At 38.2% G+C, this 24,303-nt stretch overlaps 1 protein-coding gene across 1 annotated transcript in view; it reads right to left on the bottom strand.

The window, feature by feature from the left end:
* The window catches only part of CBL (Cbl proto-oncogene), a 101,439-nt gene that overhangs the window by 34,536 nt on the left and 42,600 nt on the right, over window positions 1-24,303 (bottom strand). Inside the window, exons 3-9 of the mRNA XM_049856383.1 lie at window positions 9,413-9,559; window positions 6,382-6,538; window positions 5,108-5,229; window positions 4,646-4,783; window positions 3,178-3,265; window positions 2,664-2,795; window positions 2,257-2,460 (exon numbers count right to left, since the gene is read on the bottom strand). Coding sequence (XP_049712340.1) covers window positions 2,257-2,460; window positions 2,664-2,795; window positions 3,178-3,265; window positions 4,646-4,783; window positions 5,108-5,229; window positions 6,382-6,538; window positions 9,413-9,559 — 988 coding nt within the window. The remainder of the gene's footprint in view (window positions 1-2,256; window positions 2,461-2,663; window positions 2,796-3,177; window positions 3,266-4,645; window positions 4,784-5,107; window positions 5,230-6,381; window positions 6,539-9,412; window positions 9,560-24,303) is intronic.

Raw genomic sequence — 24,303 nt, 5'->3', positions numbered from 1 at the left:
ATAATGGCCCCCAAAAGATGTTCATGCCCCAGTCCCCAGAATTTGTGAATACGTTACTCATATGGCAAAAAAAGAAAAGAAAACCTTTGCTGATGTGACTAAGGGTACGGCTCTTGAGATGAGGAGGCTATCCTGGATTATTATCTGGTTGGCCCAATCTAATCTTATGAGTCCTTAAAAGACAGAAAACCTCAGAGAGATAAGCTGGAAGAAGGAAAGAAGTCCATAAGCCACATTAATGCTGACAACCAAAAAAGAAAAAAGGATCTCAATCTTACAACTGCAAAGAACTAAATTCTGCCAAAACCCAAATGCGCAAGGAAATAGAAATTACACTAAAGCCTCCAGAAAGAAATATAGACCTGCCAGCACCTAGCTTTTAGCCCAGTATTGGACATTTAACCCACAGAACTGAAAAGATAATAAATTTGTGTTTAAGCTGCTAAATTTGTGGTAATTCGTCATGGCAATAATAGAATACTAATATAGGGACGTACAGCCAGAATGCTCCTTAGAGGCAAGGATGGGGAGGCTGTGTCTTAAATACTTTGGACATGTTGTCAGGAGGGATCAGTCCCTGGAAAAGGACATCATGCTTGGCAGAGTACAGGGTCAGCGGAAAAGAAGAAGACCCTCAACAAGGTGGACTGACACAGTGGCTGCAGCAATGAGCTCAAGCATAACAACGATTGTAAAGATGGCGCAGGACTGGGCAGTGTTTCATTCTGTTGTGCATAAGGTCGCTATGAGTAGGAACCGACTCGACGGCACCTAACAACAACAACAATATAGGGATGTATCATGATGTCTTACTGACAGCATCCATAAATTTATCAAACCCTGTTTGCAAGTGTTTTCAATTGCAGTCACACATCAAAAGTAACTACTATAAGCCCAAATTTGAGTAGCTAATTACAAATAAGACATGGTTCTTGCCTTGTAGGAAATTCTAATGGGAAATACTGTTAATAAAATATGACAAGGTAACAGGGTCCTATGACATACAATTCACAGGGTCCCACAAACACCTGGCCAAACCTAAATTAGATGTGTGAGTCGGGGGTGGGGTAAAGAGGGTAAAAAAAAAAAAAATTTTTTTTTTTTTTTTTCCCCAGAAAAAGTTTCCTAGGAGATGAAGACTGAGCTAAATTACACAGAAGCTACCAGCCAAAGCAGGGAGGAATTCTAAATGGTTTAGCATTGCCAGATCAAAAAAACACAAAGTGGAGAGGAGTATCAGGACAAAGGAGAATGGACATAGCCCATTAGATAACAAGAAGCCATCAAAGAGTGTGAGGCAAAAGAATGAGGCGGTTACATTTGTGCTAGAGCTCAATCACCAGCGGCAGAACAGGTGATGAGAGCCTGCAGTGGGGCAGTGGCACTGGAGATGGAGAGGAGACAAGCTGACTACAACCATTAAAGAGATAAAAGCCATCTATTTGATCAAGCACCGACTATGTGCCAAGCAGTCAATTGCTGATATAAAAAAAAAGCTTCTTTTGTAACAAGGAAATATGTCACATGAATTTATAAAACATTTCAACTATAGAATCTATAGCATATTAGAGCCTTTCATTTGTCTTGCACTTACGAAAAGCTTTAAGGACTGCCTTAATTCTAGCATTTTATGAATAAATCTCTGTTTCGTCCCATCCTCTGATGTAACAGAATGTGACTGCATCCTACCTTTGTCTTTCCTATCTTTCCTAAGGCCTTCTAGTTTGTTTACTTTCCACATGGTGGCTCCTACCTCCCTCTAATCACTTCAGCTACCATTTAGGTGGTTATTAACAGTGCCTCCTTTTTTTCCCCCAATCTATCTTTCTAATTCCAAGACTCCACTTCGAAAAAAGGGCAAGAAAAACATATTCTAATCACAGTAGCAAAACAGGGTCCAATTCTTTTATGCCCTTTCATTTTCTCCACCAAGCTGTCTGAGTAAAGCCCCAGTTCTAGGCAGAGAGTTAAAAGTATGGGCTCTGAAACCAGAACGATTTTCAGGAAATTCCTTAACTTCTCTGTGTTGGTTTGTTCATCTGTTAAGCAAGGATAATAATAGCACCTACTCACAGGGTTGCTGTGAAGATTATGAGTTAAAATAAGCAAAGCGCTTAGCATGGTATCTGTCACACAGCAAAGGCTCAATAATATTAGCTATTATTACTCCTTGTAGTTCGGATGTCATTAAGTGCTCTACTGTTTTAGAATGCAACTTAGAATGGATTCTGCCAGTTTCTTCAATTGCAGTCTTACCTTAGCACCAGCCAACTCCTTCATGATGAAGAGAGAATCATCGGCTCTTTCATCATCATCGTCATCATAATTTGGAGAGGCAGCTCCCTCTGCTCCTTGCCTCAACAGGCTGCCACTTCCTCTTGGATCAAACGGATCTACTACGATGGGCTCAGTACCTTTAATTTCACATCGGCAGAAAGGACAGCCCTGGCCTTCTGATTCCTGCAGAGGAAGGAGGAGACAGTAACAGAGCCACCTGGAAGTACTTAAAAAATTTTGTCTACTAGGAAATACATTTCTTAGAGATGAAAAAGTTTTAAAATCTATCCACCAACCAGGCCACCCTTTTTATCTATAAAGGATAATAATACCCAATTCTTTAGAGTGATTACAAAGCTAAGAAAACACATGGTTTGGATCCATACCTGCCAGGATGTAAGACAGGATGTACACATGAGGTGGCCACAGGGCTCAATCTTTACATCCTTGTCATTTTCAGCACAGATTTTACACAGTTGGAATGTGGAGCCCATCTCACAGTATAATTCATATTGTTCCTTTGATTAAAAAAAAATTAAGAGATTACTCACCTTATTGCAAATGTTTGTTGAGTGAATGCAATCATAAATGCTAAAAATCAAGAAAATCCAAGACTGTTACTGTCAACAGAAATTTTGCTTATATAAAATATCAAAACAGTGGTCAATATTTTCCCATTAAACTAGAAGGCATCTGGTCATGATCCTGCATGGTTTAAAGACAAACCACACATTATACAGTTTGGAAGCACACAAGTTCGTCAACCTAGTCAATGGTTTTAAATTAAAGTGTTCCAATAATTAATACAATTGTAGTGTCAGCTCTATAAAGTGTACAGAAAGCTTGACTCCTTCTTCTGATGGATTTAGTGATATAGCTATAATGTAAAATAAAATTCACCTGGGTCACTTTGATGTGGTCTTGGGGAGTTGGTTCACATAAGCCTGTCAAGTCAGGATTCTGATTTCGTCCATCAGGAAACAAATAGCTGTAAAAAGAGGACCCAATCTTAGGGCTTTATTAAAGCTAATTTATCAGTGCTTGTTAACAAAGACAATCGACATCGAGGAATACCTCATTTTAAAAGGACAATTTTGTATAACTACAAAGATAAATCTCACTAATACTTAAAAAACAAAGAAACAAACCCAACACAGAGCAGTCCTAAGAATATAGTCCCCAAATGCTGATATTCCTTCTCCAGGGCACAATGCCACAGGGTTTTCTTTTTCAGTAATAAGCCACATAGTAAATATCTTAGGCTCTGAGGCCATATAAGATCTCTACCACATATTCTTCTTTGGTTATTTTTTATTCCTTTTTAAAAATTGCTGTTACTGTTCGTATGCACTGCTGAGGTGATCCCGACGCGCGGCGACCCCGTGTGACAGAGCAGAACTGCTCCCACGGGGTTTAAGGCTGTGGCCTTTATCAGACTAAATCGCCAGGTCTTTCTCCCACAGAGTCGCTGAGCGGGTTCGAACCACCCACTTTTTGTTTAGTAGCCCTTAACCTGTTGTACCACCAGGGCTCCTTATTTTTTTAAACAGCACTTGGTAAAACCCATTCTTAGCTGCAAATTTGCCACACTCGTTTGCCAACACCTATTTTAATCTATGGACGGTCACACGGTATAAATTCTTAATTTAAACTGCATTTGCTTTTTGATCAAAGACCTGAAATATCCTTGTTTACAGATTTAGCAAATTGAGAGACATCACTTTAAAAGAAATGTAACAAGGAGCAAATTAAGCCACTGAGGTCACCTACCAGGGACATTCTCGCAGCAAACTGCTCTAACATTTGGGGCAGCAGCTCTTTCAGCTCCAACGGTACTGTGGAGGCTTACACATAACCAAAATGGATTTTCCTAACCACTTTAAAACAAGCTCGTTTTCTGATATCTGGTCAACTGTGAGTATTTTTAGTGCTTACCAACTGCTAATTGATTCGAATTCTCAAAGGAACAGCAATTCTGGAATAAATGAGAACTTACTCATCAATATCAGAACAGGCTACAAAAGCCCAAAGCCTGAAGACATGCTGCCAAACAAAAATAAAGTTAAGATGAAGGCAGACGAAGACCACTGAGGCCTCCTGTCATCAGGGGTATCTGATCACTCCAACACTAGCTAGTTAAATAATTTGTAAAATTTTTTGCCAACTGGAAAATTTTTAAATCTGCCATAGACTTAAGAAAAATAATTTCACTCAAGGAATCCCTATTAAATTAAAACAGAAGTCCTATAGAAACTGAAGGTCAATCAATATAACCTGTAGAAGAAACCAGGAATAATGTCATTAGAGATGAAATTTTACAGCCCCCAAGTCCCTGCTCTCTAGCAGAGTGTAAATAGTAGTTACTCACAAGCCTTCCCTAAAGCCATCAATCAGTGCTTGGAAGAGAGGTTTATTGTGAGGGATTGTCTGGAGAATGTTCCCATCAGCAGTGACATAACCAATAGCCCACTGACCCAGACGAGTACAGCTCAGCCGGAAAATGTAACTGAGAACAAAGATAAACAAAAGCTTTAATATATATGCTGGTATTAGGTGAAAAGTCAAAATCAAAAGGAACATCAAAAATAGTTTCTTTAATGGCTCCAGACCAAAAGCAAACGATCCATAAACCCAATTCTTAAGTGGCCTGAAAGCATTTATGAAATCACAGGATCTGATTAGTCAAGTCCTCTGATAAACAGACATCAATCCTATTGCAGAATTTTGGCCACTGGGGAACTAATAAAAGATCCTGTTTCCTCTCTTTCAGCAGAAGTCACCAGAGAATAAAATTCAGGAGAATAAACCTCTTTGCTTTATGGGCACTGACCTGCCAGGTTTGTGAATGAATTTCTGGAGTCGAGCTTTCACTTCATCATATGTCAAGAAAGCCATATAACCAGGATGAGTTACAGCAAGACTGTTCCAGTTCCTGAGCAAAGAGGACCAGGGCTAAGGAAACAAGAGGTCGATCACAGACTATTCTACTCAAGATATATAACGACCCTCAGAGCAATGAAGGAAAAATAACCACAATTCTCAATTATAAGCTGTCAATTTATTGTAACAAAGTCTCAACTACATTGTCACTCTGGGGGGAAATGAACATGTTTGGGATATAAGAACTCTGAAAAACTAAGAACAAAAAAATATATACTTACGGGGGAGAAACGTAATTGTACGAAAGTCAGGAAAACTGAAAGCAGCCCTGACCCATAGCAGTGAGGTTAAACGACAATGAATAAAAAGAAAACCAGGACAGGGCCTACATGTGCAACTAATAAGTTCCAAATAAATGTTTATGCAAGTTGGCCTGTACACACTGAAGAAAGCGTTAACTTTAGAAGAAGAAGTGACTTTTTTTTTTTTTTTAAGTATCAATACATCTCAATATTAAATCAAGAATTTCAATACAGTTAGTTATGGTGATGGGAAATCTGGCAATGATTACAAGTGATGGTTGCACAACATGATTAATATAATTGATGTCACTAAATTGTATACCTGAAAAATGGTGACCTGGCAAATGTGTGTGTGTGTGTGTGTGTGTATATATATACATATATATATACATATATATAACCCAAAGCCAGTGCCCTCGAGTTGATTCTGACTCATAGCGATCCTATAGGACGGAGTAGAACTGCCCCATAGAGTTTCCAAGGAGCTATATATATAAATAAAACAATAAAAACAACACACAAAAACAATTTCAGTGCAACAGGAGAAAAATATTGGAAACATACATAAAATGTCCAATAACAGAGAATTAATTAAATATATTATTTTATATAATTATTAAATATGCTACAGCCATTTTCTTGACATTCTACAACCATTAAAATGATATAAAAGAATAACAAAGAAGGACTATGAATGTGAGGGAAGAATGCAGATTTATAGATATTATTTTTACAAAGCACATACATATCATACATATAATACACAGGGTAGTTTTAATCTATTTTTTTTTTCTACTTGTAGTTTCTAAAATGAATAAAAGATACTCTTACAATAGGCAAAAACCCCAAATGTTATTTTTTTTAAAAAACTATCTTCAGAAAAGTAGTAGAAACCAGTTTAGCCAATTCTTTAGCATCCTACCTGAAAGAGTCGTGTAAAGATGTCAAATTCAAACACCGAAATATAGTCATTGCAGGTTAGATCAATAGTGGATTTCAGAGCCATGGCCTCCAGCCCAGAACTGATAGGATGTACTTCATGTAGGGCCTGTCGAAAGCTCTTCCAAGGGACTATCGTCCTGGGGTGGAAGTGGGGGTGGGTGAGAGAGAAGGCACAGAGTGAGATAAGACAGACAATTCCAGGCATTGCAATAATCAAGGAAAAGAAAGCTCTCAATATCAATTTCAATTCTCTTAAAGAAGTTGAGCTACATTTTAGGTTAGGATGAGAAAGGAGGGAGTAAGGGCTGTATTTCCTAACTTTCTAATGACTAAATAACAGAGAAGTCTTTTTTTACTCTTCTTAGGCGGAATGTCTCAAATTAATCCTGTCTCATCTTTCTGCAGACATTTGTTCTACTAGAGAGGCACGGAAAGAGAGATGAGATAGTCCTTTTTATCTAAGAAATGTATCCAGTTGCCAGATCTTTACTAAGTTGTATTTAAACTAATTTTTTTAAAACAGTACAAAATGTTCTGTATTTTTTGAGGAACTTAACACTATCAAGGATTCAAAACAAAACAAAACAAAACAAAAACCCATAGCCATCGAGTGAATTCCGACTCATAGCAACCCTATAGGGCAGAGTAGACGCAGGAGCAGCTGGTGAATTCGAATTGCTGACCTTTTGGTTAGCAGCCAAGCTCTTAAGCCACTGTGCCACCAGAGCTCCCTATCAAGGACCAAACAGTAAGAAATAGGCTTAAGGTACAGGAAGAACAGAGTTCTGACGGAGATGAGCAAGAAATTATTTAACGTAAAAAAAAAAAAAAAAAGAACACAACCTCCGGGTAAGGCCACTAAGAGATACTGTGGAATTTCTATTTCTTGAGATCTTTAAAATAAACACAATCTCACTTCCCTTGGAAAATTTATGTATTTGCCTGCCTAAAGATAAGCCAGATCAAGCGACGTCTTAAAGTCCTTTCTATCATAGTTATTAAGTGAAAGGAATAAAATTAAACACATCCCCACTCTCTTCAACTAGGTTGTAAAATCTACAAATTATTCCATATTTTATGGAATATTTATAACTTTTTAAATAAAAAAAATTTTTCTGGGAGACATCTAGGTCAAATGGCATAACTTAGTTCATAAAGAAAATATTCTACATCCTACTTTGATGAGTAGTGTCTGGGGTCTTCAAAGCTTGTGAGTGGCCATCTAAGATACGTCTATTGTTCCTATCCCACCTAGAGCAAAGGAGAAGGAAGAAAACCAAAGACACAAGGAAAATATTTGTTCAAAGGGCTAAGGGATCACATGAACCACAGCCTCCACCAGCCTGAACACAAAAGAACTAGATGGTGCCGAGCTACCACCACTGACCGCTCTGACAGGGATCACAACAGAAAATCCCAGACAGAATGGGAGAAGAATGTAAAACAAAATTCAAATTCAAATTCACAAAAAAAGACAAGACTTACTGGTCTGACAGAGACTGGAGGACCCCCCAAGACTACACCCCCTAGACACTCTGCTAACTCAGAGCTAAAACCACTCCCAAAGCCCACTTTTCAGACAAAGATTAGACAGGCCTATAAAACAAACAAACAACACACACGAGGAATATGTTTCTTAGTTCAATCAAATATACAAGACCAAATGGGCAGCTCCTGCCCAAAGGCAAGACAAGAAGGCAAGGCAGGAAAGGAAAACTGGACAAATGGACAAGGTGAATTTGGGGTGGAAAGGGGAAGAGTGTTGTCACATTGTGGGGACTGCAACCAATGTCACAAAACAATAAGTACATAAATTTTGAATGAGAAACTAACTTGAGCTGTAAACTTTCACCTAAAGCACAATAAAATTTAAATTTTTTTTTTTTTTAAATAAAGAAGGCCTTTAGAGAGAGATTTAGGTCAGCATCTGTATATCCAACTGAAAAGTTTTATTGCCTTCTACCTTTTCAGTTCTAGGAAACCCTGCTGGCATAGTGGTTAAGAGCTATGGCTGCTAACCAAGAGGCCGGCAGTTCAAATCCATCAGGCACACCTTGGAAACCATATGGGGCAGTTCTACTGTGTCCTATAGGGTCACTATGAGTTGGAGTCAATCCCACAGCAATGGGTGGTTTTCAGTTCTCTGACCCAAAATTTTTAAAAATATACAAGAATATTTTCATTTATACTTAAAAACAAAAGCTTGGCTCATAAACCTGTTTAAATAGTTTTAAACTCCTATATACTAAAAGACAACATAACAAAGTGGAAAGAAAATGCATAGACCGGGAGAAAATATGTGTAAAGTATGTAACTAACAAAGAATTAGTATCCAGAATATGTGAAAAATCTCCTACAATAAGAAAAACACAAACAACTCAATAGGAAAATGGATAAAGAATAGAAACAGGCAAGTCAGAATAAGAATACTGATTAATCATAAATATGAAAAGATGCTTACCTTCCCTTGACACCAGGGACGATAAAGCAAAATATGATACCAAGTCATACTATCAATGTCAGCCAAATTGTGGAGCCACTGCCTCTACTTACAGGAATATAAACTGGTACAACCACTTTGGAAAGCAATCAGGCAATATTTAGCAAAGCAGAAGATGTGAAACTCAACAATTCCACTCCTAGGTATGTAAGTAAGGAGTGGGCGTGAGCACAAGAAAACAAATATAATATTGTTCACTGAAGCATTGTTTGTGATAATAAATAACTTAAAATATAAACATCCATTAACAGAATGGATGGAGAGATAATGTATTTAATTAAGGAGCATGGGTTTCAACTGAATCTGTAAAGCTTTATTTCTTTAAAAAAAAAAGAAAAACTAGGGCAAAATAATGTTAATATCTACCAAAGCTGGGAGGTGTGGGTACACATGTGTTCATTATTTTTCTCTATGCTTTCCCACATTTTAAATATTAGTAAAGACTAAACAAAAAAACCCATAACATAAGCTTTAGCTTTTCATAGCTCGAATTTATTACTTTGAGACTTACTTTTCCCCAAAAGCTTTCCTCCAAAATTCAGCAGCATCTGCTTTAGTAATCCGAAATGTGTCCCCTTGAAAAAGTCCACTTGGAAAGATTCCTTTGAGTTCTGCCAGCATGTGGCTGAAGATCAGGGACAGTTTGGTTAGGTTTCGCCTGCAAATGATGAGAAGCACAGTAATTAAACAAACAAATAAAATTATTTTTCTTTTAAACTCACCAATGCAAGGTGCCTAATTAATAATAGCATTAAAATACATTTAGAAAGGGTAGTAGGCCAGTATTATTCAAAGATACATAGAACTAGGGAAGAAGAGGGGAAGGAGCACACTGTTGACAATATTAAAATATTCTGGGATACTGCCATCTTTGTTCTAAGAGGGTTTCAGATAAATCGTTTTTGCTTTAACATTGTAAGAAAGATGCAAACATAATGGAAGAAAGACTGTTATATTCACTGGGTTCATGCATATGCCTTCCTTTCCTATAGATGTTGCAGAGTAAATAAGCTAAAAAATTTAACCATAAAAACCAAAACACACAAGGCAAAGATTAGCCCAAAGGACTAATGGACCACAGTTTCTGCCAGGCTGAGTCCAGCACAACTAGATGGTGCCCAGCTACCACCACCAACTGTTCTAACCGGGATCACAGCAGAGGGTCCTGGACAGAGCTGGAGAAAAATGTAGAACAAAATTCTAACCCCCACACACAAAAAAGACCAGTCTTACTGGTCTGACAGAGACTGGAGAAATCTCGAGAATGTGGCCCCTGGACACCCTTCTAGCTCAGTAATGAAGTCACTCCTGAGAGGTTTACCCTTCAGCCAAAGATTAGACAGGCCCATAAAACAAAATCAGACTAAATAGACAAACCAGCCCAGGGGCAAGGATGAGAAGGCAGGAGGGGACAGGAAAGCTGGTAATGGGGAACCGAAGGTAGAGAAGGGGGGAGTGTTGGCATGTCATGGGGTTGGCAGCCAAGGTCATAAAACAATGTGTACGTTAATTGTTTAATAAGAAGCTAGTTTGCTCTGTAAACTTTCATCTAAAGTACAATTTAAAAAAAAAGGAAAAAAATTTAACAATATATTTTAGAGCTTTTTATCTTAAATGAATCATTCCTAATAACTCAGGGCATAAACAAACAATAACAACTTTACTTTTTCAGGATGACAGAGATTTCAACAAATAACAAAAGTGTAAGAACTTGTACACTGCTGTAAGCATCCACCCACAAAAGAAAGAAAATGTTAGAAAAGCAAATATATCATTTCCTGCATTGCATAAGCTATTCTGGATAAAATATATAACTCATCCAAATTAAAAATAAACAAAAATCTCACTAAAAAGTATTTAATACCCTGCCCTAACAAATGTTTTCACTAAATCAGAACTTAAAGAGATAAGTTTAAAAAACAAAAACAAAAAAAAATTTGTTTTACCACAAATGAAATGTTAACATCAGAACCATATAAAAATCTCTACATATAAGTGCATATGCTACTACTGCGTTTTAACAGCTAACTTTGTTCTAATAACTTCTGTTTAATGGATGTGATTATAAAGATACGACTCAGTACCGATTTAACACATCAAATGTCTCTACTTATCAGGTGTGCACTTCTATCAGATTATCTTTGTTATCTTTAATGCTACTGCCACACAGAACAAGATATAGATGCTTTAGATATTGTTATACAACAAACTGCTACTGCACACACTTGCTAAATAATCTGTATTTATGTATTCAAAAGTCTACTGCTGTCATACAAACGGACTATGTAAAACTTTGAGTCAATTCACAATCGAATTATTGATTGCCTGAAAATCCTCTTCAAAAGGGAGATTTTTCTTTTTCTATGCCATACTGGAGGGTCACCACCAGCCCTATCTCAGTCTTTCCTGGATAAAACGCAGCACCAAGTCAGCCACGTCTCTCTAAGCCCCGACTCTTGCAATATACTGTTGAAATCTCTCCAATCAGCTTTTGAACAAATCAGCTTCAGTTTGCTGGTATTTGTCTTCTTTTGCTTGTAGCAAGCTATTCCTTTACTAGTTTCCTGAAGTCATCTACAAAAGCAATAAAATTAATCATCTCTGAAGACAGTATAAAAAACTTGCATATCAAATGGCTCAAATATAAGATAAAAATGCATGCAATCCCTAAACCCCATTAACTGTTCTCCTCCTTGCACTTTCGGATCCTTCAATTATTGCTGATCAGGACTTCTACCGTCTTGCCAAAGAGGAAACAAGAACAGAAAAGATCAAGAACACTGAAACTGATAACTTGGTAGAAAATCCACAAAGCACAAATTCTTTCCCATGACTTTACTTTCAAGTCTTCATTAGGACACCAGACTGCACAATCAGTGGCCTCTTCCTCAGATACTGACAGAACATTCTAACTCTGCTAAATGTTAATTCTTAAAGACAGACAGCTGAGATCCCATGACTCTCTTACCAAACCCATTGCTGTTGAGTCGATTCCCACTCATAGTGACCCTACACAAGAGAGAAGAACTGCACCCACAGGGTTTCCAAGGCTGTAATCCTTTTTTTTTTTTTTAATCCTTACGAAGCAAGCTGCCACATCTTCCACGGAGCAGCTGGTGGGTTCAAACTGCCAATCTTTCAGTTAGCAGCTGAGTGCTTAAACACACCACCACTAGAGCTCCAAAATTTGATAAATTACTGAAAACTTACTATGTGTAAAGAACTATGCTAGACAGTATAGTAGAATAATGCATGAGATGATAGAAAACACATATATCACATTCCTAAGGTTACAACAGAGCTCTTTCTGGAAGAAACAGTTTTGAATCTTCCTGAAAATTTCTCTTTGGTTCCTCCACTGTTGTCCTCTCTTCTTCTCTTACCGGCTTTTGTTCACATTCTTTGGCTTTCCTTCCCACTTTCTTTTTTTTTTTTTTTTCTAATAATTTTTATTGTGCTTTAAGTGAAAGTTTACAAATTAAGTCAGTCTCACACAAAAACCCATATACACCTTGCTACACACTCCCAATTACTCTCCCCCTAATGAGAGAGCCCGCTCTCTCCCTCCACTCTCTATGTGTCCATTTCGCCAGCTTCTAACCCCCTCCACCCTCTCATCTCCCCTCCAGGCAGGAGTTGCCAACATAGTCTCAAGTGTCCACCTGATCCAAGAAGCTCACTCCTCACCAGCATCCCTCTCCAACCCATTGTCCAGTCCAATCCATGTATGAAGAGTTGGCTTCGGGAATGGTTCCTGTCCTGGGCCAACAGAACGTCGAGGGGCCAGTCTCAGTCAGATCATTAAGTCTGGTCTTTTTATGACAATTTGGGGTCTGCATCCCACTGCTCTCCTGTTCCCTGTCAGGGGTTCTCTGTTGTGTTCCCTGTCAGGGCAGTCATCGGTTCTAGCCAGGCACCATCTAGTTCTTCTGGTCTCAGGATGATGTAGTCTCTGGTTCATGTGGCCCTTTCTGTCTCTTGGGCTCATAACTGCCTTGTGTCCTTGGTGTTCTTCATTCTCCTTTGATCCAGGTGGGTTAAGACCAATTGATGCATCTTAGATGGCTGCTTGCTAGCATTTAAGACCCCAGATGCCACTCTTCAAAGTGCCTTCCCACTTTCGTAATGAAAGTATTACCCAAGAATCTGCTCTCTGCTATTTTCGTTTCTTCCTCCATGACTCTCTCCTTTCCCTTTGCAATCTCAAGGCCTCGAAAACTACTTTGTAAAGGATTCCCAAATTTTAGGCCTTGGTAACTTTCCAACAGAAATCCTGGTGGTGTAGTGGTTAAGTGCTATGGATACTAATCAAGAGGGCGGCAGTTCAAATCCACCAGGTGCGCCTTGGAAACTCCATGGGGCAGTTCTACTCTGTCCTATAGGGTCGCTATGAGTCGGAATCGACGCGACAGCAGTGGGTATAACTTTCCAGCAGCCCACCACATTTCTCTACCTGAATGCTAGTAACTTAAAGCAACATGTTTAAGATTATACTAATCTTCCTTCTTAAATTGGCTTTCTTCATTGTCCCTATTTCTGCATTTAATGACAACACCATGTTACTTCCCACAAGTTCAAAACCTTAGAGTCACCTCGTTCTGATTTGTTGACAATCTGTTATCAATTCTACCTTTGAATTATATTATTATTCTAATACAAAGCAGTTGCTACCTTTGCCTGACTACTCCATAATTTAAACTTCAGTCTTCAGTCTCTTCCTATGCAAGTCCAATCAACTCACACGTAGCTGCCTTTTAAGGAGGAAAATAATAATTTCCACAGTGCCAACAGGACAAAATCCAAACAGCTTGGATTTTAAGGCTTCCACTAATCTGGATCTAACCTATCTTTCTAATTTCTTAGCTGTTCACTAGTATGTTTCAGCCAAACTGAATACCTAACTTTCTTATATATACCACCCTCCTTCAAGTTCCCGTCTCTAAGCTTCTGCTTATCTGTTTCTCTAGTCTAAAATAAAACCCAGTTTAAATGTCATTATTAAGAAGCCAGCTACAATTAAAAAAAAACCCCACTGCCATCAAGTCAATTTCGACCCATAGCGACCCTACAGGACAGAGCAGAACTGCCCTCACAGAGTTTCCAAGGAGTGCCTGACGGATTCGACCCGCCAACCCTTTGGTTAGCAGACGTGGCATTTAACCACTACGCCACCAGGGTTTCCAAACCACTCCAGCATTCTTTCTGCACTTCTCTTATGCCATCTGAATCTATCTGCACTATCATTACCTGTGTACATGCTTTATCTTCTCTGATAGCATTGTATTATATAAGAACTTTACAGTCCTCGAGAGCTGAATACATTTCTAATTTGTATTTATATCCTTCCAGACATCTGGCACAATTTCTAATCTTCATTATGCCTTCAGAACACATGTGAGTGCCTACTACTTACTAGGCACTGAGGATGGATACAGCAATGGACAAAACAAAATTCCAGGTTCAAGGTATTTACATTCCCATGGGAGAGTATCAGGTGGTGGGAGAAAAGTACTTTGATGAAAAATAAAGCAGGGTATGAGAAGAGAGTCATGCACAGTTGCTGTTTTAGGGACAGTGGTCTTGGAAGGCCTGAGTATTGATGTTTAAGCAGAGTCCGGAGTGAAGAGAGGGAGTCTTGGGATGCCTGGGCCACGTCAGAATCTTTGGCTCTTCAAGTAATTTTCCACTGAGAACTTACCATGTACCCAGCATTATGATGGATCAGAGATAAACATATATACTAAAACAATAATGGACAGAAAGCTTTCTTAATTTGTGAAGTAAGCCATAAAAAAGGGAAAGTTATTGGCCGCAAGGAGGTAATGGCACCAGGTACCTAAGAGCAGTTCAAAGTGCTGACTGAAATAGTTACTGGAAATCAATTTAAGACACTTTCCTACTCAAGGATGCAACCCCCCAAACAGCCAGCTTACATTTCTGAAAACCACGAGATGTGCACTGTAAGCATCACACTTCTTAAAAGGAAATAAAGAACTTATCAAAGCCCATGGGTCAGACCATTTTGTAACTGATCTGAGTTGAAATTCTGTTCAATAACATTTAAAGGCCTTAGGCTTATGGCAGTGTCTACCGTGGACAGGGCAGAATTTAATCAGCAGAATCTGTCTTAACATGTAAACTTAGAACAACGAGTGTGATGGATAATTGAGCTTATAACAAGGTAGGCAGTATCTCTCAAAATTCTGTCCGTGGTTACTTCAATTCATACACACACACACACACACACACACACACACACGTCCTAACAATTCTCCAAAGATCCACAAAGGAACACAACTGTTCAATTTTCTTGTAGACGCCCTGAAGACAAAAATTTCTCTTAAGTTCCAGTAGTAGCAAGTAGTACAGATTTTTCTTTAACAGTGTTTGAAGGAGGAGGAAGTTATTTATACTAGATCATCTTGTACTACATTGAACTAGCCACCTACATCTAAGAAACGGCAAATTCTACTCTGTAGCTTTTTCATCTTCCTCTTTTCTCTCTTATAGCACCCCTCATAATCAAATGCCGATTTCATATCCAGCACCAATTTTTTTCAAAAGTTCAGGATTAGTGTCATTTCTTCCTACCTCAGGTTCTGCTCTAAAAGCCAACATACCTTCGTACCTTAGGCCTAAAATAATGGTATACATTTTTCTGTGTATAATTTCAGTTAATAAGAGACTACAATTTATATGTCACCAACACCAAAAAACAAAAACCAAACTGGTTGCTGTCAAGTTGATTATGCCTTGTGGCAACCCCATGCGCTTCAGAGGAGAATTTCCCTCCATAGGGTTTTCACGGCTGTGACCTTTCAGAAGCAAACTGCCTTTCTTCTGAAGCACCTCTGAGTGGGTTCAAACCATACGGAAGTATATAAAAAATGAAACGAGCCCAAGGAAGAGCAACAAGAACAGAGGCTCAAGAAGGCTAATCACGGTTGAATGGAACTAAGGGACAACAACAGGAGACTTAATACACACATCATGGGAATGCCAGGAGGAGATAAGAAAGGGACAGAAAGATATTTGAAGAAATAATGACAAAATTTTCTCAATCTAACAAAGGACATGAATCTACAAATCCAAGAAGCTCAAAGAATCCCAAGCAGGATAAACCCAAAGAGATCTACACCAGTTAGACTCTCAAAAAGTAAAGATAAAGAATCTAGGTCAATTGGCACAACACAGTACACAAAGAAAGTGTCCTGCATTCAACTTTGGGGAATGGTGTCTGGGGTCTTAAAAGTTTGTGAATGCCCATCTAAAATACAACTATTGGTCTCTTCCTGCCTAAAGCGAAGGAGAGTGAAGGAGACCAAAGACTCAAATAAGCAATTAGTCCAAAGGACTAATGGAGCACATGAACCATACCCTATATGGCCCTGAGGCCAGAAGAAAGAGATGGTGCCCAACTATTACTACCAACTGCTCTGACTGGGATCACAACAGGGGGTCCTGGACAGACAGGGACAAAATTGTAGAACAAAGAATCAAACTCACAAAAAAGACAAGGCTTCCTGGTGTGACAGAGGCTGAAGGAACACCCAAAACTACGACCCTAAGATACCCTTTTGACCCAGAAATGAAGCCATTCTGAGAGACCACCCCCAGCTAAAAAAGGGGCAAGTACATAAGGTAAAGAATAACACACAAGAAGAACTACTCCTTAAAACAATCAGTTATAGGAGATCAAAAGGGCATTATCTGCTCAAAAGCAAATACGAGAAGGCAGGAAGGGGTAGAAAATCAGGAAGAAAAAAAATGTGGAAACCAGGAAGGAAATGGAGGAGTGCTGACACATTGTGGGGAATGAAACCAAGGTCATGAAATACTTTATGTACAAACTATCGAATGGGAAACTAATTTGCTCTGTAAACTTTCACTTAAAGCACACCCTCCCCCCGCCCAAAAAGAAACCCTATGGAGCACAGTTCTACTCTGACACACATGGGGTCGCCATGAATCAGAACTGACTCGACAGCAACTGGTAAATTAAATACACGAATAAATGACGATAAAGAGAGAATCCTGAAAGCAGTGAGAGAAAACAGTCACATACACAGGATCCCCAGTAAGATTAAATGCTGAGAAACACTGGAGGTCTGAAGGCAATGGAATGATATATTTAAAGTGCTGAAAGTAAAAAAACTGTCAACCAAGAATACTGAACCCGGCGAAACTATCCTTCAAGAATGACGGTGAAATTAAAACATTTCCAGACAAACAGAAGCTGGCAGAGTTCATATTCACCAGACTGGCCCTACAAAAAATACTAACGGGAGTTCTACAGATGGAAGGGAAAAGACAATAGAAAGTAATTCAAAGCTACACATAGAAAGAAAGATCCCTAATAAAGGGAAATGCACGGGCAAGTATAAGTGCTGGTAATAAGGTATTCATGCCTGAGAATTCTAAATGTTTTGTCCTTCATATTTTTTAAAATAATATATAAAAATCAAGGATAAAATTACATTACAGGGCACATGAAATATAAAGATGTCATTAGTGATAACAAAAGGGGGAGAGGAATGGTATAGATATAGAATTTCTTGCATGTTACTGAAGTTAAGTCAGTACCAACTTACCCTAGAATGTTATAAATATAAGCTGTTAAATGTAATTGTCATGGGTTGAATTATGTCCCCCTCAAAAATGTGTATATTATTTTGGCTGGGCCACGATTCCCAATATTGTGTGATTTTCCTGTATGTTGTAAATCCTGCCTCTATGATGTTAATGAGGGACGGTGAACAGCAGTTGTGTTAGTGGGGAAGGACTCAATCTACAAGATTGGTTTGTGTCGAGACATCTCTTGAGACATAAAAGAGAGAAGCAAGCAGAGAGACAGGCGACCTCATACTACCAAGAAAGCAGTGCCGGAAGCAGAATATGTCCTTTGGATAAGCTCCCAGTCCAGGGGAAGACTGATGAGAAGGCTGACAGAGAGAGAAAGCCTTCCCCTGGAGCTGATGCCCTGAATTTAAACTTTTAGCCTACTTTACTGTGAAGAAATAAATATCTGTTTGTTAAAGCCATCCACGTGTGGTATTTCTGTTATAGCAGCACTAGATGACTAAGAGAGTAATATTTATGGTGCTAAATCAAAACTTAACTCGTTGCCATCAAGTCAATTCCAACTCACAGCAACCCTAAAGGACACAGTAGAACTGCCCTATACAGTTTCCAAGGAGCAGCTGGTGGATTTGAACTGCCAATCTTTTGGTTAGCAGCAGAGCTCTTAACCACTGCACCACCAGGGCCCTAATATTCATGGTAACCACTAAGAAGATATATATATATTTTAAAAATAACCAAAAGGAAAGGAGAAAGGAACCAAAAAGGCTCACTACAATAAACCAGCAAAACTAGCAATCAGTAGGAAATGACAAAGACAAAGAAGGCTTAAGACAACAACATGGCAGAAGTCAGTCACTTCTTATCAGTAATTACAGTGAATGTAAACGGACTAAATGCTCCAATCAAAAGGCAGAGAGTGGCAGAATGCATAAAAAAAAACCATGATCCAACTGTATGCTGTTTACAAGAGACACCCTTTAAACCCAAGGACACAAATAGGTTAAAAGTGAATGATGAAAAAAAATATTCCATGAGTTGGGACGGCAATCTGAACATCAGAAAAAGTAGACTTTAAGACAAAATCTGTTAGAAGAGATAAAGATGGACATTATATAGCAATAAAACAGTCAATTAAGAAAGAATATTTAACAATCATAAATATATATATATATATACATGCACTCAACATCTAGCACCTAAATATATAAAGCAAACATTGATAGAATTGGAAGGAGAAATAGATAGTACTAAAATAATAGCTGGAGACTTCAATACATCACTTTCAATATTGGACCAGAACATCTAGAAAGAAGATCAACAAGGAAACTGAGGACTTGAATGACACTGTAAACGACATAGGCTTAACAGACATATATCGAACACTACACCCTAAAACAGCACAATATACAATATACATTCTACTTCAGTGCACACAGATTATTCTCCAGGGTAGACCACATGTTAAGTCACAAAGCAAGTCTTGATAAATTTAAAAAGACAGAAATCATACAAAATATTTCCTCTCATCACAACAATGTGAAGCTAGAAATCAAACAGAAAAAAAAAAAAACCCTGGAAAATACAAGAATATATGGAAATAAAGCAATATACTATTAAACTATCAATGGGTCAAGGAAGAAATCAAAAAAGAAATCACAAATTTCCTAGGGTCAAATGAAAATGAAAGCACAACATACCAAAACTTACGGGATGCAGCGAAGGCAATACTCAGAGGGTAACTGATAGCAATAAATGCCTCCATGAAGAAGAAAGATCTCAAATCAACAGCCTAACTCCACAACTCCAGGAGCTAGAAAGAGAAGAGCAAACTAAGCCTAAACTTACCAAAAAAAAAAAAAAGAAAGAAATAACAACGATCAGAGAATAATAATATTGAAAACAGAATCAGTAAAACCAGAAGTTAGTTCTTGGAAAAGGTCAATAAAATTGACGTATCTTTAGCTAGACCGACAAAGAAAACAAGAAAAAAATGCAAATAACTGAAACTAAAAAAAAAAAAAATGAAAGGGGATATTACAACTGATGAAACAGAAATAAAGGGAATTATGACAGAATATTATGAACAACTATATAGCAATAAACTGGATAACCTAGATGAAATGGACAGATTCTTAGAAGCACACAACTCACCCAAGCTGACTGATGAGGGAATAGAAAGTCTAAACAGACCCATAACAGGTGAAGAGATCTAACGAGTAATCAAAAACCTCCCAACAAAAAAAAACAGTCCTGGTCCAGATGGCTTCACTGGGAAATTCTACCAAACATTTGAGAACTGACACCAATAGCGTTTAAACTCTTCCAAACGATAGAGAAGGAAGAAATACTTCCTAATTCATTCTGTGAAGCAAATATAACCCTGATACTCAAACCAAAGACATTCTAACAAAACTATACACCAATATCTGAGTATAAATGCAAAACTCAAAAAAATACAAGCAAACAGAATTGAAGAGCATATTAAAAGGGTCATATACCATGTCCAAGTAGGATTTTTACCAGATATGCAGGGATGTTTCAACATTAGAAAAAATCAATCAACATAATATACTATATCAATAGAACAAAGGAAAAGACCCACATGATCATCTCTATGAATTCAGAAAAAGCATTTAATAAAATCCAACACCCTTTCTTGATGAAAACCCTCAAAAGATTGGAATAGAAGGGAAATTCCTCAATATGATTCAGGGCATATATGAAAAGCTAACAGCCACCATCATACTTAATAGAGAAAGACTGAGAGCTTTCCCCTTGAAATTAGTAACAAGGGTGCCCACTCTCATCACTTCTATTCAATACTGTATTAAAAAGTCCTAGCCAGAGCAATAAGAAAAAGAAATAAAAGGTATCCAGATTAGAAAAGAAGAAGTAAATTTATCTCTGTTCACAGATGATATGCTCTTATATACAGAAAATTCCAGAGGGTCCGTAAGAAAGCTTTTAGAGCTAATAGAGGCATTTAGCAAGTTGCAAGGTATAAGGTCAACAAACAAAAATCAGGTAGGTTTCTATACACTAAATACACTAGCAATGAAAAATCTGAAAGGGAAATTACGGGAACAATTCCACTTACAAAAGCATCTAAGAGAATAAAATACCTAGGGATAAATCTAACTAGGGATGTGAAGGACTTATACAAGGAAAGCTATAAAACACTGCTGAAAGAGATTAAAAAAGACTTAAATAAATGGAAAGATGTTCCATGTTCATTGACTGGAAGACTTAATACTGGATGGTGTCAATACTACGTAAAGCAATCTCTAGACTCAACGCGATCCCCATCAAAATTCCAAAAGCCTTCTTTACAGAAATAGAAAAACTAATCCACAACTTTATATGGATTGGACAGAGGCCCCAAATAGCTAAAACAACGCTGAAAAAGAAGAACAAAGTAGGCGAACTCACACTTCCTGATTTTAAAACATACGACATGGCTTCTATACAGATGCGTTGACAGCCTAGTACTGGCGTAACAATAGACAAACAGACCAAAAGAATAGAATTGCGAGTCCAGAAATAAACCCACACATCTATGGTCTACTGATTTTTGACAAGGGTGCAAAGTCCATTCAATGGGGAAGAAGAGTCTCTTCAACAAATGCTGCTGGGAAAATCGGATTTCCACGTGCAGAAAAATGAAACAGGATTCATGCCTCACACCATACACAAAATCAAATTCAAAATGGACTAAATGTGCAAACTAAAACCATAAAATCCTTAGAAGAAAAAGCAGGGGCAACGGTGTCAGCCCTAGCTTTTCACAATGGATTATCTGATATAATACAAAAACACAGACAGCAAAAGACAAAATACTAAAAACTTTTGTTCATCAAAAGGCTTTACAAAAAAAGTGAAAAGACAAGTTACTGACTGGAAGGATATCTTCAGAAACCGACAAGAAACTAATAACCAAAATATACATAAAACCTCACCAACTTAGCAACAAAAAGATAAATAAGCCAATTATAAAATGGGCAAAGGACTAGAATAGACATTTCACCAAAAAGGACATTCAAATGGCCACCAAACACATGAAAAGATGCTCAACATCATTAGTCATCAAAGAGATGTAAATCAGTGAGATACCATTTTATTCCCCCTAGGATGGCTAAGATTAGAAAATAAACGTTGGCAAGGACGGGGAAAGTGGAACCCTTATCCACTGTTGATGGGAATGCAAAATGGTACAGCCACTGTGGAAAACAAGTGTGGCAGTTCCTCAAAAAAACTAAAAATAGAAACTACAATATAACCCAGGAATTCCATTCCTACATATATACTCAAAAGACCTGAAAGCAGAGACTCACACAGAGACTTGCACACCAGTGTTCACTGTCACTATTCACAGTAGCCAAAAGGTAGAAATAACCTAAATGTCCATCAACAGATGAATGGATAAACAAAATGTGGTGCATACAATGGAACAGTATTCAGCCATTGGAAGAAAAAAGTCTTGATACATCCTACAATATGGACGGAGCTGGAAGACATTACGCTGAGTGAAAATAAGTCAATCACAAACGGACAAATACTGTATGACCTCACTTATATAAAAAGACAAGAAAAAGCTAAGGTAGAGAGGCCAAAGGTTATATAAGTGAGGTCATACATTTGTCCTTTTGTGATTGACTTACACCAGAAAGATGTTTACCTGTGTTTTATTGACTATGCAAAGGCATTTGCGTGGATTATAACAAATTACAGATAACACTGCTAGAAATGGGAATTTCGGAACACCTAATTGTGCTCATGCGGAACCTGCACATAGACCAAGAGGCAGTCATTAGAACAGAGCAAGGGGATACTGCATGGTTTAAAATCCAGAAAGGTGTGTATCAGGGCTGCATCCTTTCACCATACTTAATTAACAACCTGCAATATACAGACGCCAAAACCTTGCTTGCTGAAAGCAAAAAGGACTTGAAGCACTTACTGATGAAGATCAAAGACCACAGCCTTCAGTATGGATTACACCTCAATATAAAGAAAACAAAAATCCTCACAACTGGACCAATAGGCAACATTATGATAAATGGAGAAAAGACTGACATCGTCAAAGATTTACTTTTACTTGGATCCATAATCAACGCCCATGGGAACGGCCGTCAGGAAATCAAACAATTCATTGTGTTAGACAAATCTACTGCAAAAGACCTTTTTAAAGTGCTAAAACGCAAAGATGTCATATTGAGGACTAAGGTGTGCCTGACCCAAGCCATGGTGTTTACAATTGGCTCATATGCAGGCAAAAGCTAGACAATGAATAAGCAAGATCAAAGGAGAACTGACGCCTTTGAATTATGGTGTTGGTGAAGAATATTTAATATACCATGGACTGCCGGAAGAATGAACAAGTCTGTCTTGGAAGAAACACAGCCAGGGGGCTCTTTGGAAGCGAGGATGACGGGACTTCATCTCAGGTACTATGGACATGTTATCAGGAGGGACCAGTCCCTGGAGAAGGGCATCATGCTTGGTAAAGTGGAGGGTGAGTGAAAAAGAGTAAGACCCTCAACGAGATGAACTGACACAGTGGCTGCAACAATGGTCTCAGACATAATAACGATTGTGAGGATGGAGCAGGACCAAGCAGTGTTTTGTTCTGTTGCACATGTGGTCACTATGAGTCAGAGTCAACTCGGCAGCACCTAACAACAACAACATACAATGTGTGGCTAACTGTCTCCATGAATAACTGCCTCTTTTGCCATGAGACCAGAAGAACTGGATGGTGTCTGGCTACCACTACGGAACTTTTTTTTTTTTAATTGTACTTTAGACGAAGGTTTAGAGAACAAACTAGCTTCTCATTAAACAGTACACATATTGTTTTGCGACACCGGTTACCAACCCCACAACAGGCCAACACTCTCCCTTCTGACCTTTGGTTCCCTATTATTAGCTTTCCTATCTCCTCCTGCCTTCTAGTCCTTGCTCGGGGCTGGTGTGCCCCTTCAGTCTGTTTTATGGACCTGTCTAATCTTTGGCTAAAGGGTAAACCTAAGAAGTGACTTCATTACTGAGCTAAAAAAGGTGTCCAGGGGCCATGCTCTTGGTGCATTACTAAACATTTTGATCAATGATTCCACAGAAGAATCCTGACCAAAAGAAGGAAAATGCCAAAGAGAATTTCAAATTCTCATGGAATCTAGGCTTACTGGAACGATGGGGATTGCATGAACCCCTGAAGCTCTTGTCCTGAGATAATCTTTAAAACTTAAACCAAAAATATCCCCTCAAGTCTTAAAACCAAATAATAGTTTAGCTCAACTAGTAAAAAAATGTCTGCCTTGAGTATTATGCTCTTTTAAGAACTATCTATATGGGATCAAAGTGACAACAGCACTTGGAAAGATTAGATAGGAATCTTAGGGGACAGTATGTTAATGGGGGAGGAACAACTCAGAAAAGGAGGGTGAGAGGGGTTGCATAACTCAAAGAATGTAATCAGTGTCTGTTGTACATGTAGAAATGGTTGAACTGGTGTACGTTTTGCTGTGTATATTCTCAACGAGAACAAAATAAATAAAATTATACTAAAAAAAGAGAAAAAGAATGAGTGGTTAGAGGCCCTGTTTAACCTTTAAGAGTAGAATGAGAAATAAAACTTGATAAGAACCACAGCCACCACTTACACAGATCAAGACTGAAACTGAAAAGTGGCTTTTCTATAAATACAGGCAGTCCTCAGCTTAGGAAAGAAATCTTAAGAGATACTAAGTCTACCTTTAAGTCAAATTTGTAGGTACGTCAAACAGGTACAGATGGCTTTTATTTGGTGTCAGTCAAATATCT

Source organism: Elephas maximus, chromosome 17 (assembly GCF_024166365.1).
Source record: "Elephas maximus indicus isolate mEleMax1 chromosome 17, mEleMax1 primary haplotype, whole genome shotgun sequence".
In the NCBI taxonomy this organism is placed as follows: Eukaryota; Metazoa; Chordata; class Mammalia; order Proboscidea; family Elephantidae; genus Elephas; species Elephas maximus.
Note: the sequence above shows the minus strand (reverse complement) of the source record. Positions and strands in the feature narration are given on the sequence as shown.